At 39.3% G+C, this 17,740-nt stretch overlaps 1 protein-coding gene across 6 annotated transcripts in view; it reads left to right on the top strand.

Annotated features, from left to right (window-relative positions):
- The window catches only part of Rap1gds1 (Rap1 GTPase-GDP dissociation stimulator 1), a 142,671-nt gene that overhangs the window by 94,217 nt on the left and 30,714 nt on the right, over positions 1-17,740 (top strand). For all 6 annotated transcript variants that reach the window (XM_052730564.1, XM_052730562.1, XM_052730561.1 and 3 more), the window contains one exon: positions 16,099-16,227. In XM_052730564.1, the coding sequence (XP_052586524.1) occupies positions 16,099-16,227 (129 nt within the window). The remainder of the gene's footprint in view (positions 1-16,098; positions 16,228-17,740) is intronic.

Below are 17,740 nucleotides of genomic sequence, written 5' to 3'. Positions count from 1 at the left end.
TTAGTAAAACGAAGTGGTTGAGCCACTTTGACTTCATCCGTGTTTCTAATAGCTCACAAAGTTTGGCGCTGTGTCACAGGACCAGCGCTCTGCTGTCCTCACTAGAGTCCAGGTTGCTCTTGCTGTGATGACTGGACATTTAGCACTGTAATGCTGCAAAATGTGTCCAGTGTGAACTCAGGACAGTGGAGGAGCAAGGGCTGTGTGGGTGTGTAGTCTCTAAGCTGGTCTTCTTTTCTGTATTCCCCTAAAGTTTGGATTTCAGACAATCAAGGCCACTGGATATTATTTTCAAGATTTTCATCATTGTGTAAAGTGTATGTGGCACGATTGGTTCTCTGATTTCTTTTTTCCCCTCATCTTCACAAAACCTCAGAATTCCCAAGGTGGACTTTTAATTAGAAGACTGGTGGCATAAATGTGATTAAGTAACTAAAAGTAGAAAAACAAAAACAGCAGACCACCTGCCTCAGTTTCCCCTTTCTCTGCACCCCATCTCCAGTGAACCACCCAGATGTTTCTCTCTAAAGTTCCATCACCGCACTCATTGCTTCGTCGAAGTCCATACTCCCAACAGGCACTCTCTGCGGACCTGCAGGCATTTGCTCAGAAAAGCAGATAGGCCGACTGCAGGGCTTCACCTCTCCTTCCATTCCTCCAACTCCAGTCACCCCTTCTCACATCTAGTTCTGTAGCAGACTTTCTGCTCTCCTCCCCTTTCTCTCCCCCATTTCCAGGGGACTAAGCAGATCCTTTCCTTCCTCCTATCCTATCCCAATTCCTAAGTGTCACCACCCAATGCCCAGAAACACATTTCACCAGGAACCCCCAGTGGACACACCTCTCAGGATCCCATAAGAACTCTCTACCAAGCACCACACAGCCACCACACTCTAAGAACCAGGAGAGCAACAGAAACCAAGGAGCAAAACACTTGTAGATGTAATTCTAAATGGTTTTATTAAATAAGAAACACAGAGCCAAATGCAGAGTTAAAAGCCCAAGAGGTCAGAGCAGTAGCTAAGAGCTGAGACTAAAACCGCCTTCTTACCACCCACTGCTGCTGCTGTACTTCCCCTGAGAAAGAGACTTACTTCCTGTGTGTCTGTCTTTTATTGACTTTCTGTTCTGCCTTCTCATTGGTTGTAAACTCAACCACATGACCTCCTCGTCACTGCCTGTCTATACAGAGCTCCAGGTCTCTGTGGTTGGTATTGAGATTAAAGGTGTGTGTCTCCAAGCTGGCTATGTCCTTGAACACATAGACTCTGCCTACCATGTGATCACACCACCACCTCCCGGCTTCTGCTATGGCTTGCTATTAGCTCTGACCCCCAGGCAACTTTATTAACATACAAATAAAATCACATTTCAGCACAAATAAAATATCACCATAAACACTGACTCAAAAAAGATAAGACCAAATATCAGTGCCTAGAATTACAGTGTTCCCAAACCTAGATGCTTAGATGCCAGCATAAAAACATGATCAATCAGTTCAAGCCAAGACAATATGTCTCTACTAGAGCCCAGCAACCCTACCACAGCAGGCCCTGAGTATTCCAATGTAGCTGAAGCATAAGAAAAAGACCTTAAAACAGCCTTTATCAATATGATAGAGGTCCTTAAAGAGGAAATGAAAAAAAAATCCTTAAAGTCTATATAAACACAAATAATGAAAGTGAAAACAGAGTCAATAAAGAAAATCCAAACTAAGGGAAATCTGAAGAGGGAAAATTTAGGGACTCAAACAGAAGTCTGAGAGGTAAACCTCAACAACAGAATGCGGGGTGGAAGAGAGACTCTCAGGCCTTGACGATGCAATTAAAAAAAAAAATGGATTACCTCCGTCAAAGAAAATGTTCAATCTAAAAAAACACCTGGTACAAAACATCCAGGAAATCTGGGACACTATGGAAACCCAAATCTAAAAATAACAGGAATAGAGGAAGGAAAAACACCCAAGTCAGAAGTACAGAAAATATTTTTAACAAAATCATAAAAGAAAATTTCCCTAACCTAATAAAAGAGATGCCTATCACGGTACAAGAAGCATAGAGAAAGCAAAATAGAGTGTACCAGAAAAAAAGTCATCTTACCATGTAATAGTTGAAACACTAAATGTACAGAACAAAGAAAGAATATTAAAACTACAAGGGAAAAATGCCACGTAACATATAAAAGCAGACTTATTACAGTTACACCTGAGTTGCCAGTGGAGACTCTGAAAGCTAGAACGGCCTGTATAGATGTGCCACAATCTCTAAGAAACCACAGTCAGCAGCCCCGACTACTATACCCAGTAAAACTTTCAATCACTGTAGATGGAGAAATTCATGAAATATCATGAAGATATTCCATGATAAAGCCATTTAAACCATATCTATCTACAAATTGAGCCCTACAGAAGGCACTAGAAGGAAAACTCCAACCTAAAGAGGCTAACCACACCCAAGAAAACACAGGGAATAAAGAATCCCCAAGAAGTAAATCAAAAGAGAGGAGATGTGAATGCATGCACAAGCACTCAACACACACGCAACAACAAAATAACAGGGATTGACAAACCTTGCTCATTGATGTCTCTCAACATCAGTGGTTTCAAGACACAGACTAACAGAATGAGTGTAGAAACAGGATTGATCCACCTTTCTGCTACATTCAAGAAACACACCTTAACATCAAGGATAGACATCACCTTGGTAAAGGATTAGAAAAAGATACTCCACACAAATAGACCTAAGAAGTAAGCTGATGTGGCCATTTTAATTACCTGATAAAATAGACTTCAAACCAAAACTAACCATATACTCCATACTCATCAAATTATCTATGCATCAAACACAAGGGCACCCAGTTCATAAAAGAAAAACTGCTACAACTTTAGTCATATATTCATGCTTACATGCTGATATTGGGAGACTTCAATATCCCATTCTCACCAATAAACAGATCATCCAGACAAAAACTGAACAGAAATGCTGGAGCTAACTAATGTTATAAACCAATTGGAACTAACAGATATTTACAGAACATTTCATCCAAACACAAAAGAGAACACCTTCTTTAGTGCACTTCATGGAACTTTCTCCAAATTTGACTGAATACTCAGACACAAAGCAATTCTCAAAAGATACAAGAAGATTGAAATAACATCCTGCATCCTATCAACAACAACAGAAAGCTTACACACTCATGGAAAGTGAGCAACTCACTACCAAATGAAAAATGAGTTGAAAAAGAAATTAAAAGCTTTCTAGACTTGAATGAAATTAAATACACAACATAATCCAAACTTATGAGGGCAGGTCTAAGGGCAAGTTCATAGCGCTAAATTCTTACATTAAAAAAATAAATGAAGTATCATACTAGTAACTTAATAGCACATCTGAAAACTATGGAATAAAAAAGATATCACACCCAAAAGGATTAGACAGCAATCACCAAACTCATGTCTGAAATCAATAGAAATAAACAAAAAAGAATCAATTAAACAAAGAGTTGGTTCTTTGAGAAAATCAGTAAAATCTACAAACTCTTATCTCAATTAAATAAAAGGTGGAAAAAGACTATCCAAATTAACACATTTAGAAATGAAAAGGGGGACATAACAGACACCAAAGAAATCCAGAGAATCATAAAAACATACTTCAAAAAAAAAACAAATTGGAAAATATAAAACAAATGGATAATTTTCTCTTATATATACCACTTACCCAAATTAAATAAGCAGGTTAAACAGACCTATAACTGTTAGTGAAATAGAAGCAGTAATTAAATGTCTTCAACCAAAAAAGCCCAGAATCTGATCGTTTAAATGCAGAGTTCTATCAGACTTTCGAAGAAAAGTTAATGCCAATATTCCTCAAACTATTGCACAATATAGAATCATAAGGAACATTGCCTAATTTGTTTTACTCTGATACCCAAGTCACAGACCCAACAAAGAATGAGAATAACAGACTAATTTCTTTTATGAACATAGATGCAAAAATTCTTAATAAAATGCCTACAAACTGAATCCAAGAATATATCAAAATGATCATCTACCATGATTAAGTAGCCTTCATCCCAGAGATGAACATAGGTAAATCAATAAATGTAATCCACTATATAAGCAAACTGAAAGACAAAAGTCACATGATCATCTCATTGAATGCAGAGAGGGCCTTTGATAAAATCCTTCATGACAAAAGTCCTGGAGAGACTAGGGATACAAGAGACATATCTCAACATAATAAAAGCAGTTTACAGCAAGCACATAGCTATAACAAATGTCAAGTTAAGTGGAAAGAAACTCAATGCAATTCCAATAAAATTGGGAACAAGACAAGGTTTCCACTCTCTCCATATCTATTCAATACAGTACTTGAGGTCATAGCGAGAGCAATAAAACATCTGAAGGAGTTAAAGGGAATACAGATTGGGAAGGAAGAAGTCAAAGTATCTTTATTGGCAATGATATGATAATATACATAAGTGACCCTAAAAATTCTACTGGGGAACTCCTACAGCTGATGAACACATTCAGCAAAGTATCTGGATACAAAATTAACTCACAAAAATCAGCCTTTCTGTAGACAAATGAAAGACTGAGAAAGAAGTCAGGGGAACAATACCTTTCTTAGTAGCCTGACATAATATAAAATATATATAAAATCTTGGGGTAACTCTAACCACACAAGTGAAAGACTTGTATGATACAAACTTTAAGATATTGAAGATGCAAAGATCTCTCATGCTTATGGATCTTAGGGTTGGTAGGATTAATATAGTAAAAATGCAATCATCAAAGAGTCAGTGCAGTCCCATCAAAATTCCAACACAATTCTTCACAGATCTTAAAAGGATAGTTTTCAGCTTCATATAGAAACACACACACACACAAAAAAACCCAAGTTAGCCAAAACAATCCTGAATAATAAATGAAATACTGGAGGTATCACTATCTCCAGTTTCAGGTTGTACTACAGAGCTATAGTAATTAAAACAGAGTGGTATTGGCATAAAAACAGACTTGTTGATCAATGGAATCAAATTGAAGACCCAGACATAAATCCACCTGCATATGGACACCTGATTTTTGATAAGGAAGCCAGAAATGCACACTGAAAAAGATAGCTGTACCAGGCTTTTTTCTTTTGGGGTCACCAGCGCCCTCCCAAATCATGACAAGGAGACTTATTTTTGGTTTTGAATGCTTGGTCTAGCTTAGGCTTGTTTCTGGATAGCTCTTTTAACCTAAATTATCTTGTTTCTCTTTATCTATCTTTTGCCATGGGGCTTTTTACCTTCCTTCTCTTTATCTTACCTTCACTGCCTCTCTCTGTGTCTGGCTGGCTGATGACTACCTGGTTAGCCCCAAATGTGTCGCTCTGTTCCTCCTCGTTCTCTCCTCCTTCCTTCTCTTGTTCTTTCTCTCCTTCTATTTATTCTCTCTGCCTGCCAGCCCCGTCTGTCTTTGTCTAGCTAGTGGCCATTTAGCTCTTTATTAGACCAGTCAGGTACCTTGGGCAGGCAAGGTAAAACAAATGCAATACATCTTTGCATAATTAAACACACATCCTTAAATCATTAAACAAATGCAGCATAAACAAATGTAATACACCTTTACATAGTTTAATATTTCACAACAGACAGCATCTTCAACAAATGGTGCTGGTCAGACTGGATGCCAGCAGGAAGAATCCAAATAGATCCATATCTGTCACCTTGCAAACTCAAGTCCAAATTGATCAGAGACCTCAACATAAAAGCAGATATGCTGAACCTGATAGAAGAGAAAATGGGGGATAGCCTTGAACTCACTGGCACAGGAAAAGACTTTCTGAACAAAACAGCATTAGCACAGGAACCAAGGACCACAATTAATAAATGGAACCTCTTCAGACTGAGAAGCTCCTGCACAACAATGGACATTATCATACCAGCAAACCAGTAGCCTGCAGAATGAGAAGAGATCGTCACCAAACACATCCGGTACAGGGCTAATATCCAAAACATATAAAGAACTAAAAAAAAAAAAAAATGAGAATATCAAGATACCAAATAACCCAATTAAAAAGTGGAGTACATACTTAAATAGAATCTTCAAAATAAGAAACCCAATTAGCTGAGAAATACTTAAATGTTGAACGTCCTTAACCATCAGGAAATGTAAGTCAGTACTACTCTGAGTCCACCTGTACCACTCCTGGGCATATAGCAAAAGGAGTGTCACAGAGACACTTTCTCAACCATGTTCATTGCCACTCTACTCATAATAGCCAGAAATTGGAAACCACCTAGATGTCACTCAACAAAAAACGAGAAAAAGAAAATGTGATGCATTTACATAATGGAGTATTACTCTACCATTAAAAAAATAAAATTTACTTGTAAATGGATGGAAAAATCATCCTGAGTAAGGTGTCCTAGACCCAGAAAGACAAATGTATGCATTCACTTGTAAGTCAGTGATAAGCAGCAAGCTACAACCTATTGAACCACAGAGATTAGAGATAGAGTAAAGGACTGGAGGTGGGGGGGTGGTGACAACAGATAGTTCTCATTAGGAAAGAGAAATAGAATAGTTATTGATAGCTGGGTGAGGTCTAGAATGGGAGACTCAAGGGGGAAGTGGAGAGAGGGGTGAGGAAATATGGGGAGAGACATAAAATTCCGGGCCATTTGAGGGATAGTATGGAAACAATACAGCAGAAGCTTCCTGAAGTATATACACATAAGAAGGCAGTTTAAATGAAATCATCAAATGATGAAGGAGACTGCACATGTCCTGTCACCACATGATACTTCCAGTCCTGAGATTGGGTTACATCTAATTGAGTTGTTGGCTAAAGAGACTCCACTGGAATCCCCACACAGCATAGGCTGTTGCCAAGAGTGTAGTTCCCTCTCCACAAACTGACAGCATGGCCCCACTGCTGAAGGCAGCACCTGCACAGCTCACTGAGCGTGGAGAAGTCGAGCTGGTGCCCACACGTGTAGAGCCTTCACCCTTACATTCTGGTGGCTTTGGTGTAGGAAGGTACTCCGCAGGCTGATACAGGTAAATACCAGTACTGCCACAAATCGTTTGATCTGCAGTGGTGGCACAAAACTTCTGGGAGTAACCGACCAATATCTGATTTAATGCTCATTCTACAAGATGCAGCCCATACCTGACCCTCTTAGAGTGACCAAGAACCTGAAACTAGATGGCCCAAGGACCTAGGGTAAAACTAAATATTTAAAGCAAACAAAGAAAAATGTAGCAGTAAAATTACTCCTAATGACATATTGCTGTACTCATAGATCAGTACTTTGCTCAGCCATCATCAGAGAAACTTCCTCCTGCAGCAGATGGGAACACATACAGAGACCCACAGCCAGACAATATGCAGAAAGTGAGAGACCTTGGAACACTCAGCCCTAAATGGGGTATTACCATCAAATCCCTCTCCTTAGGTTCAGGGGACCCTTCAGAATGAGAAGCTGAAAGGGTACAAGAGCCAGAGGTGATGGAGGACACCCAGAAAACAAGGTCCTCTAAATCAACATGAGCAAAGCTCATATGAATTCATGGAAACTGAAACAGCAATCGCAGGGCCTGCACAGATCTTCATCAGGTCCTCTTCGTGTATAGTATAGCTTTCAATTCAGTATTTTTATGGGACTCCTGAGTATGTGCATGAGTGGGTCTCTGATTCTTGTGTCTTCTCTTGGGGCTCTCTTTTTTGTCTGTTGGTTTGCCTTGTCCAACTTTGATGAGATGGTTTTCACTTTGTCTTATTGTATTTTACTATTACCCCTTAGAATCATGTTTGTTTTCTAATGAGAGACAGAAAGGGAGTGGATCTGGATGGTAGGGGAGGTGGGAAAGAACTGGGAGGGGTAGAGGGAGGGGAAATAGTAGTCAGGACGTATTATGTGAGGGGAAAATCTATTATCAAAATGGCTCAGCAGTTCAGAGCGCTTCCTGATCTTGTAGTGGGCAGGGGTTTGGTTGTCAGTACTAACTTCCAGCTCATTACTATCTGTATTTCCTGTTTGAAGGAATCCAATGCCCTCTTCAGTTAGGCCTTTGTTGGTTAGAGGCACGCATGTAGTGTACAGACATACATGCAGCCAAAATACCCATACCATGAAATAATAATAGTTTTGTTGTTGTTGTTGTTGTTGTTGTTTGGCTTTTCGAGACAGGGTTTCTCTGTGTAGCTTTGCGCCTTTCCTGGATCTCACTCTGTAGACCAGGCTGGCCTCGAACTCACAAAGATCCCCCTGCCTTTGCCTCCCGAGTGCTGGGATTTAAGGCGTGCACCACCACTGCCCGGCTATAATAGTTATTTTTTAAGTTCTTTATACTCCATTTTGTGTTCTAATTTCTAAAGGAAACAGTGTACCTTGATATGGTGATATTGTGTTCCCCAAAATATTGTGCACCCTAATAAACTTATCTGGGGTCAGAGAACAGAACAGCCACTAGATACAGAGGCTAGAAAATGGTGGCACTCACACCTTTAATCCTAGCATTCCAGAGGCAGAGATCTACCTGGATCTCTGTGTGTTCAAGGATACAGCCAAGCATGGTGACTCACGCCTTTAATCCCAGAAAGTGAGCTTTTAATCCCAGGGAGTGATGGCAGAAAGCAGAAAGGTATATAAGACGTGAAGACCAGAAAGTGAGCTTTTAATCCCAGGGAGTGATGGCAGAAAGCAGAAAGGTATATAAGACATGAAGACCAGAAACTAGAAGTATTTGGCTGGTTAAGCTTTTAAGCTTCTGAGCAGCAGTTCAGCTGAGGACTCAGAGGCTTCCAGTTTGAGGAAACAGGATCAGCTGAGGAATTGACAAGGCGAGGTAGCTGTGGCTTGTTCTGCTTCTCTGATCTTCCAGCATTCACCCCAATACCCAGCTCCAGATTTGTTTCTATTAATAAGACCTTCTTGCTACACCTTGATCCTTTTTTTTTTTTTTGCTTTGTTTTGGTTTGGGTTTTGGCCTTTTTTTGCAGGGGGGTGGGCGGGTGGAGACTAGTTTTTTGAGACAATTCACTATGTAGTGCTAGCTATCCTGGAACTTGCTATGTAGACCAGGCTAGCCTCGAACTCAGGTATCCGCCTGTTTCTGCCTCCAGAGTGCTAGCACTAAAGGTGTGTGCCACCACCCAGCTTCAATTCTGTTTTAATAGTTCAATAGTGAACATTTATATTTCTCTTGACATAACAAATTTACAGCATCTGAAGCACAGTGGGAGATTTTTCTGGTGTGCGGAGTGTTTACCTTTTCTGAAAACAGTTATTAGGTAAAGGGCAAGCCCTGCTGATGTTGGCACACTAGTTGAACTACGTTTGGATCAAGCATGGGGTTCCACTGGAGATGTCTCTGCAGCAAACCTTCAGCTTCTTGGCCTTGCAAGTGCTGAGACTGGAGCTAGAGGGAGAGAAGATGTCAGCTAAATAGCCCTGTCTCCAAGCCACTCCACAGCCTTTCTAAAATAGAGAGGGTGGCTTAAAGTACTGTGATGATTACATTTTGTAAAAAAAAAAAAAAAAAAAAAAAATGTAGCAGGTGTGGCGGCACACACCTTTAATCCCAGCACTTGGGAGACCGAACAGTGTCTTGAGTTTGAGGCCAACCTGGTCTATAGAAAGTTTTAGGCCAGCCAGGGCTACATAGACCTTGTCTCAAAATAAAAGAAGAAATGAAAAGGCATTTGAAAACTAGGATTACTAGCTAGAAATTCAAAGGCTTTAGATAGGGTTGGTGTCTTGTTAACATAAGTTAAACATTAGAAATAATCCTGTGTAACTTTGAAGTGTAAAACTACATTATTCTAGGATAATTTATACCCCTGCTTGTAAAGTATTCATGCTAAGGTGTAAGCTAGCTTGCCTTTTAGCTTAGTTTGCTAAACAAAAAACTGAGATGATTTCAGCAGTGTCATATGAGGGTAGAGCTGTTGATTGGTTTTTCTTCATAAGAGGCTTTTCAGTCACACCTGCTAACATTGCTCTGAAAAAGAGTTTTAAAGAAAAGTAAATCTCGTTGTGGAAGCTGTACTGTGACACAGTGAGTCACTCAGTAAACCCTTTAGTCCATATATGATTACTACAAGTGTTCATTGCAAAGGGTCATTGGTCTGGTTCAAGGCCTCTGGATTTTGCTACATCATCAGTACTGGGCCCTCACTGGGGCTCCTCTTGGATATCCTGTTGTTGTTCTGTGTCCAGGAAACCCTGCAACTTTGGGTCTGCAGGACCAGCCCCTTCACGTGCTCCAGCAGATTATGGATGGGGTGGATGATGGGACGGACCAACACATAGCCCTGGTCCTGGGTTGAGTGGTTGCTGTATTCATCAGCCCGCCAGCTCTCCTTCATCCTCAACACCAGGGTGAGCTCTCCAGCACTGCCCCAGCTAGCTCACCCTGTGTAGGAAACAGCAAGGGGAGGGCAGGTTCTCTTGCTCATGCCCTCTGGTTCACACCTAAGCCACCAGGGCAGGTATTTTGTTTTATCCTTGAAGGAGGGGTTGCAAGGGTACAGGGTGGATGGAAAGGGACGGGGAGATGAGTGGGATTGAGATGCATGATATGAAATCCATTAAATAAGTTCTAGTCTTAAAAGCCAATTTCTGAGATGAGAACATAAAATCAAAGTAGGCATACTTGTAAAAATAAATATCATTTGCTGCAGCATTCACTTAAACTAGAGTTCATCTGCACTAAATAATTTAACCTAAAGATGGTATTGAGAAAAGTTGTCTACTCAATAAAGATGTAATCACCGCATATCATTGGGTTGGGAACACGTGCTAGGCTTGGGAATAATAGAATGCTGTCCAGTTCCTCTTGCAAGTCTTTTTGGGTCTGTGGCTGCTGTTTCCAATCCTGCCTATGTGCTTAACCTTAGAGCTCCCATGGAAGACCAGGCGTGCTATTTTGAGACTGCTTTATTTTCAAAACCCCGAAAGAACTTACTTGAATTCCTTTACTAATTATTAACTTGGAGTATGAGTATATTGGTTAAAGCTTCCAGTATTCTCATGACTAATGCATCTTGATTTGCTTTTTCTTTTCTTTTTGAAATGACTATATGTCATTGAAATATCTAACCTTAGAATTAATGGGGCATTCTGGATATGAAACACATATGCATGTTTTGTTTTTTAAAGCCTCTTAAAATAATAGATTTGAAGTTTATTTTTTAAATATTTAGTTGTGGTTTTATACCTTCACCACTGGGTTTAGAATAAAACTCTGTGTTCCTGGTAATCAACAGAAGGGTACTGTTGGTAAAGTAGAGGGACATCTTCACTTGCACAGGTGCATTGGTGTAGCCAGTTAACACTACTCACCCTCTTAGTGTATTTACATCAGCTTTCATCTCAGTGTTAATGAGCTAAAACCAGCTTACAGTCTGAAATGCCACATTACTGAAATCATTTCTAATTTTTAATATTCATGTCCTGGTTTGGGGAATGCAGGTGTTTCATTAGGTCACAGGTGGGTTTTCGGTTTTTGTTTCAGTCTCTATTATGCTCAAATGGTTTTTAACCAATTTGTAATAGAACATTTATTTCATCAAGACGTCTGCCTTTTGGTTTTCACTGTACCAGTTGTGTGCTGCTCACTTTAGCTTGGGGTTTTAATGAAAGCCTCTAGGTAGCAATAACCTACCTTTATTCTGTAACTAATAGAAATACCATACATACATACTAATATGTAGGCTGTATTTCTAATTGGGCATTTCCTTTTGATAAAGTTTCATCTTTAAGTCTTACCAATAGGGTTAATAATCTTTTAGCACTGTCTGTAGAAGCCTTAGGAATTAGCTAAACATGTTATAAACTGAAACTTATTTTTAGTAATTAATTAATAATTGAGTTATTAGCATTTCTGCATACTTTGTGCACCTGTAGTCTATACCAATGTTTTAAACATTAAACTTAAAACTCAGGGGGAAAAAGGTTCCTCAACTTGAGATCTTCTCTCCAGATCTCCATTCTTTGGAGTTTCCATGAGTGTGACCTGAAGAACTTGGAACCATTGAAATTCAAATGTAGGTAGGTAAGTGTTCACACCAGCGCATGCGTTGATTGCCTTTTATCTCTTTGTACATGCATCTGTATTGCACCCCCTCAGTGCCTTCTTCCTCTTCCTCCCCATAGATCGATCATGCAGGGCCTGTGTCATCTTGATATAACGTAGTTTTGTAACTGTACTTTGGTTGGTATTTGTCTGTGATGTGTATCAGGAGCAGTTGTAGAAAGTCTTCAGACATGGACGGCATTGTGTTGTCTAAAGACTGTCTCACACATACGTGTTTGCTGTGTCTTGGCCTGGGTTGCACTGTTTTGAGTTCTGTGTTTGTAGAACCTCTGATACAAATTCACCTAGAGTTGCTGGTGTTGGTTGAGGGATGCAAACGTCTTAGTCTTGCTCTTGTTTCATGTACTCTTCAGTGTGTCCAAAAAACATGAATTATCTGTGGTTCCACGAATTTCTTCCTGTTGCTCTTTAATTTAAAAGTTTTGCTTCTCGTCAGATTCATGATAGCATGAATGTCAACTGTTATCTGTTGAAGAACATCCACAAGCTTTCTTTGGACAATTAAAAAATATCAGTTATATACTGGTTTGCTTCCATGACTAAGAATACCCCACACAAATAATATTCCCACATACGTAGTTAGTTACAACTGAAATAAACTAGATCTGGAGTAGTCTCCTAGGCCCAAGTAGAGCCTGTTTAGATAAAAGAGATGAGAAATTAAGATGCTTTATTAAAGTAATTTCTTTCAAAAATATCTGAAACCAAAACCTAAATTATAACATGCTTTCTGCTGTTGCTGGGCTTCCCCTCTCTCCCATATTTATTATATCTGCCAAGTCTTCCATTAAAATTCAGAACATTTTCCCCTGATTTCTTCCCCCATACCCCCAACTCATAAAAATTGGGCAATTCTTTGATAGTGATTCTTAAACGTTTGTCCTCTGAGCCCTTTTAAACACCTAAAAAGATGAAAATTTTTTATTGTGTGTCTAGGGTATTACTAGCGGTGCTTATAGTGATAGAAATTAAAATTTTAAGTGTTTCTTATAACATTTTAAAGTGATAAGTGATATGTTATCATGATGAAGTGATATGTTAACATGAACAATCTATGAAAAGTATTTTCAAAAATAAAGTTGCTGAGAAAAACAGCATTTTTACTGTGAATATTGTTACCATAAAGAATACAGCCGGGTGGTGGTGGCACATGCCTTTAATCCCGGCACTTGGGAGGCAGACCAGGCAGATCTCTGTGAGTTTGAGGCCAGCCTGGTCTACAGAGCATGGCCCAGGATAGGCTCCAAAGCTATACCAAGAAACCCTGTCTCAAAAACAAACAAACCAAAAAAGAATATAGTAGTTATTTTTTGATGTCACTTGGTTCAAATAGAGTGCCAGCATTTTTACCAACCATTCTTTTTACATCATCAGCACACATGTCAATATATTGAAAAGGACAAATAAAACTTCTGGTATTTTTATAAAACAGATTTTCCTTTGGTAGTTTTTCTAGAAGGGTTTCAACAATCCCACTTAGAAAACAGTATTGTAGAACGCCTTTATCCACAATGTGAAAGTTTGTGCCTGCATATTTTAGTTCATTTTTTTCTTTTCTGGGTCTTCAGTATCCAAGGAAAACTTACATACATTGTGAACAAATTTTAGAGTTATTTGAGTATGATTATTGCTTTTAGTTAGCATCAGAAAAATAGATATAAAAGAACGCACCCAGATGGTCCAAAATGAGTCTGTTCAATCGGATGACTGTACATTTTCTCTTGTGTGTGGTATGTGTGTTCTATGTGAGCATATAGTTAATTTGGCTCCTGAGTAGTTTTTAAACGTGCTTTCAGAAAGAAGCAGTTTTCACAAACGTGGTGAATCACACCATTGGCTGTTTGGCTATGCTACTCTTCCTGATGATTTGCTATAATTCAGATGTTATTGGTGCAATTTGTGTTCCAAAGATTTTATTAAGTTCTGCATTTCTTAACTTTTTGTTCTTCTTTACCCTGGCACCTAAATTTATGACATTTTTTTAAGTAGTCCAAGGAAGTTATAGTGATGCCAAGTTAGAACGTGAAGATCATCTTCTAAGCGGCATCATTCTGTTGAGTTACCTGACGTCCTTGCATTGTCGGGTATTTGTAAAGCTCATACTGACAGTACTGAGGGGGTGTGTGATGCTTCCGTAAGCAGACGTAGAACAGAGTTTGACTCACACTCAATGCATGCGCTAGTGCCCACGCTTACATACCTGAGATTTATTTAGTATACGGCAGTTCTGCAGTATGTGACGAGATAGTCAAAATGAGTAAATATTACTGCTAAAGAGCAATGATATGCTGGCTTGATCTACCTGTGCAGAATGCTGCTGGTAAGTAACCAGAACAATTTTTAACTTGGAGAGGGTTTTGGTGCATGATCAGTATAAGTAATATACTTACAATGGAAGTATTCAGGCCATGTAACATACTGCACTGTATAGTCTAACCTAAGTGTTTTGCCTGTATTGAGAATCATTCATTTAAATGCTTCATTGTATATTCAGGAAAGTTTTTGCATTAAAAGTATAAAAGCAAATCATTTCATTGAATATATTTTTTCCTTCATTTAGAATAAGCTTCATAATTCCACTGCCGATTTTGAAATGTATTATTAGGTTGTTTGAACTGTAAGTGTGGCCCTGCCTTTTTCTCAAGTTTATTTTCTGTTCTTGTTTTGATAATAGGCCCCTTTCTAATACAGACAGGCTCCAGTAATCAAACCAGATAATTAGCCGTAATTACTTACTCAGTTTTCAGGGGCAGTTAGTAGTCTTTGACCATCTCTTCATAGTTCATTCTGAAAGCCACCAGGCAAGTCATGCTCTGGCACGTGAGAGAGCCCAGCCCTCCTGTTGTGTTCTCTTCTGATCCCCACCCACTCCCATCCAGAGCTCAGGAACTGTGGGGAGTAATAAAGAAGGGATGGGCAGCTGTCGAGGGATCTGTGCTGTGAAGAAAAAAAAAATGTATTTTGTAAGAAACAATTTTATCTTTACATCCCAGATAGATAACTTTTAAAATTTTGGAGAGAATAATTAGCTTTTAAATAGCATTTCATTTTAAAGTAGAAAAACAAACAAACAAAAAACCAGTTTGGGAAGACCGTTCCTGTCTTCGATGAACCCATTATTGACAGTAATGTTTTGTGTAAACGCATGAAGTTTGTCTCTCTTCTTAGCTCATTCTAAGAGGGACAACTTCTGGTTTTCACTGGGTTGATTTACCTTCAACCTCGCTACAGGTGTTTTATTAACAGCGTCCATGAGGAAATCCTGTGGAGACACAAGGCATGTTTAGCGCCTTAACACTAATTAGTTACTTAGAAAACGAAAGTGAACAATGACAGTGTTCTCAAGTCATCCTTCCGACTGAGATGACCTGTCACTGTAATTAAGGAAAACTGATAGAAAGACACTTTAGGTGACCCTTTTCCCTGTTAGAACTGCATCGCCTCCTAGCAGTCATCACAGAACCACTCTGCTGCAAATCCTCAGAACCAGTTGCTTTACTTGTTACAGACTTGTGATGGTTTTTTCTGATTATGAAGGAACTGTGTTTTTTAAATTCTAAGATTCTTCTCTTCTCTCTTGGTCTCACTTCCTGTTTTTCTTAGCCTTGTATTGTGAGTTGCTGTTACACAGATACTTCTAACCTTTCCTTTTAAAACCAATGGTGTGTTTATTCATATGTCTTAAAAGCTTCATTATTAAGCATATTTAAAGGTATATGAAGACCCCATTTGGAAGAAAAAGAATAATATAATGGTTTGATATATTTTTTAAATTATTAATAAATTTTTGCTAATCATTGAAAAGACTAAAATCTGAGTATACATGGGCTGGAGAGAGAATTCAGCAAGTTATGGCTAGGCTCACAACCAAAACAAAACGAGTGGACTTCATTTGCCTTTGCTGTAATTCAAAGAGGATTGAGTTACAAAAAGTAACAGATGTTTTCTGTTTGATAATATTTGATAATATAAACACTTCTTCCCTTTTTCTTTTTCTGTTTTAACAGATTCTCTTCAAGCTCAGCTAATCAATATGGGTGTTATCCCAACCTTAGTGAAATTACTGGGCATCCACTGCCACAATGCTGCTCTTACAGAAATGTGTCTTGTTGCATTTGGGAATTTAGCAGAACTTGGTAAGTCTAATTGTCATTAACTTATTAATGCTCGTACAGTGGCTCTTTCTTTATGAACTTAGGATCCACTTAAATTATTTCAGTTTTTCTTTTATGTATTCAAGGTACTTTGTTCAATTTTTTTTTAATAGTTTACTTAGTTATTCAATTTCCTTTTTTTAATTTTATAATTTAATTTAATTCTACATATCAGCCATGGATTCCCTTGTTCTCCCCCCTCCCGCCTTCCCCGCAGCGCCCCCCCCCCCCCCCATTCCCATCTCCTCCAGGGCAAAGACTCCCCTGAGGATTGAGTTCAACCTGGTAGATTTAGTCCAGGCAGGTCCAGTCCCCTCCTCCCAGGCTGAGCCAAGTGTCCCTGTATAAGCCCCAGGTTTCAAACAGCCAACTCATGCACTGAGTACAGGACCCGGTCCCACTGCCTGGATGCCTCCCAAACAGATCAAGCTAATCAACTGTCTCACTTATCCAGAGGGCCTGATCCAGCTGGGGGCCCCTCAGCCATTGGTTCATAGTTCATGTGTTTCCATTCGTTTGGCTATTTGTCCCTGTGCTTTATCCAACCTTGGTCTCAAACCCTCCTCTTTCTCGCCAATTGGACTCCTGGAGCTCCACCTGGGGCCTGGCTATGGATCTCTGCATCCGGTTCCCTCAGTCATTGGATGGGGTTTCTAGCACGACAATTAGGGTGTTTGGCCCTCCTATCACCAGAGTAGGTCAGTTCGGGCTTTCTCTCGACCATTGCCAGCATTCTGTTGTGGAGGTATCTTTGTGGATTTCTGTGGGCCTCTCCAGCACTTTGCTTCTTCCTATTCTCATGTGGTCTTCATTTACCATGGTCTTTTATTCCTTGTTCTCCCTCTCTGTTCTTGATCCAGCTGGAATCTCCCGCTCCCCTAAGCTCTCTTTCTCTCGATCCTTGCCCTTCATTACCCCCAATCACGTCCATGTTGTTCATGTAGATCTCATCCATTTCTCTGTCATTGGGCGATCCCTGTGTCTTTCTTGGGGTCCTGTTTTCTAGGTAGCCTCCCTGGAGTTGTGAGTAGCAGTCTAGTCCTCTTTGTTTTACATCTAGTATCCTCCTATGAGTGAGTACATACCATGTTTGTCTTTCTGAGTCTGGGTTACCTCACTCAGGATGATTTTTTCTAGATCCATCCATTTGCCTACAAACCTCATGATGTCATTGTTTTTCTCTGCTGAATAGTATTCCATTGTGTATATGTACCACATTTTGTTTATCCATTCTTCAGTTGAAGGGCATCTAGGTCGTTTCCAGGTTCTGGCTACTACAAACAATGTTAAAGAAATAAATCCAATTAGATTTTTTATTACATTGTTTTCAATTGCAACTATTTTGCTTCTCTAGTTATTTTATATATTAGGATTTAAATTTTAAGAGCTTTGAATGTATAGCCCAAAAGTAGTGTGTTTGTAAAAACCTCCAAGAGGCTCATGGTTTTACTTACACCAGTACACACACAAAATAAACATTATAATTTCTTTTTTA

This window comes from Peromyscus californicus, unplaced genomic scaffold, assembly GCF_007827085.1.
Source record: "Peromyscus californicus insignis strain IS unplaced genomic scaffold, ASM782708v3 Scaffold_9__1_contigs__length_137607984, whole genome shotgun sequence".
Classification (NCBI taxonomy): domain Eukaryota; kingdom Metazoa; phylum Chordata; class Mammalia; order Rodentia; family Cricetidae; genus Peromyscus; species Peromyscus californicus.
Note: the sequence above shows the minus strand (reverse complement) of the source record. Positions and strands in the feature narration are given on the sequence as shown.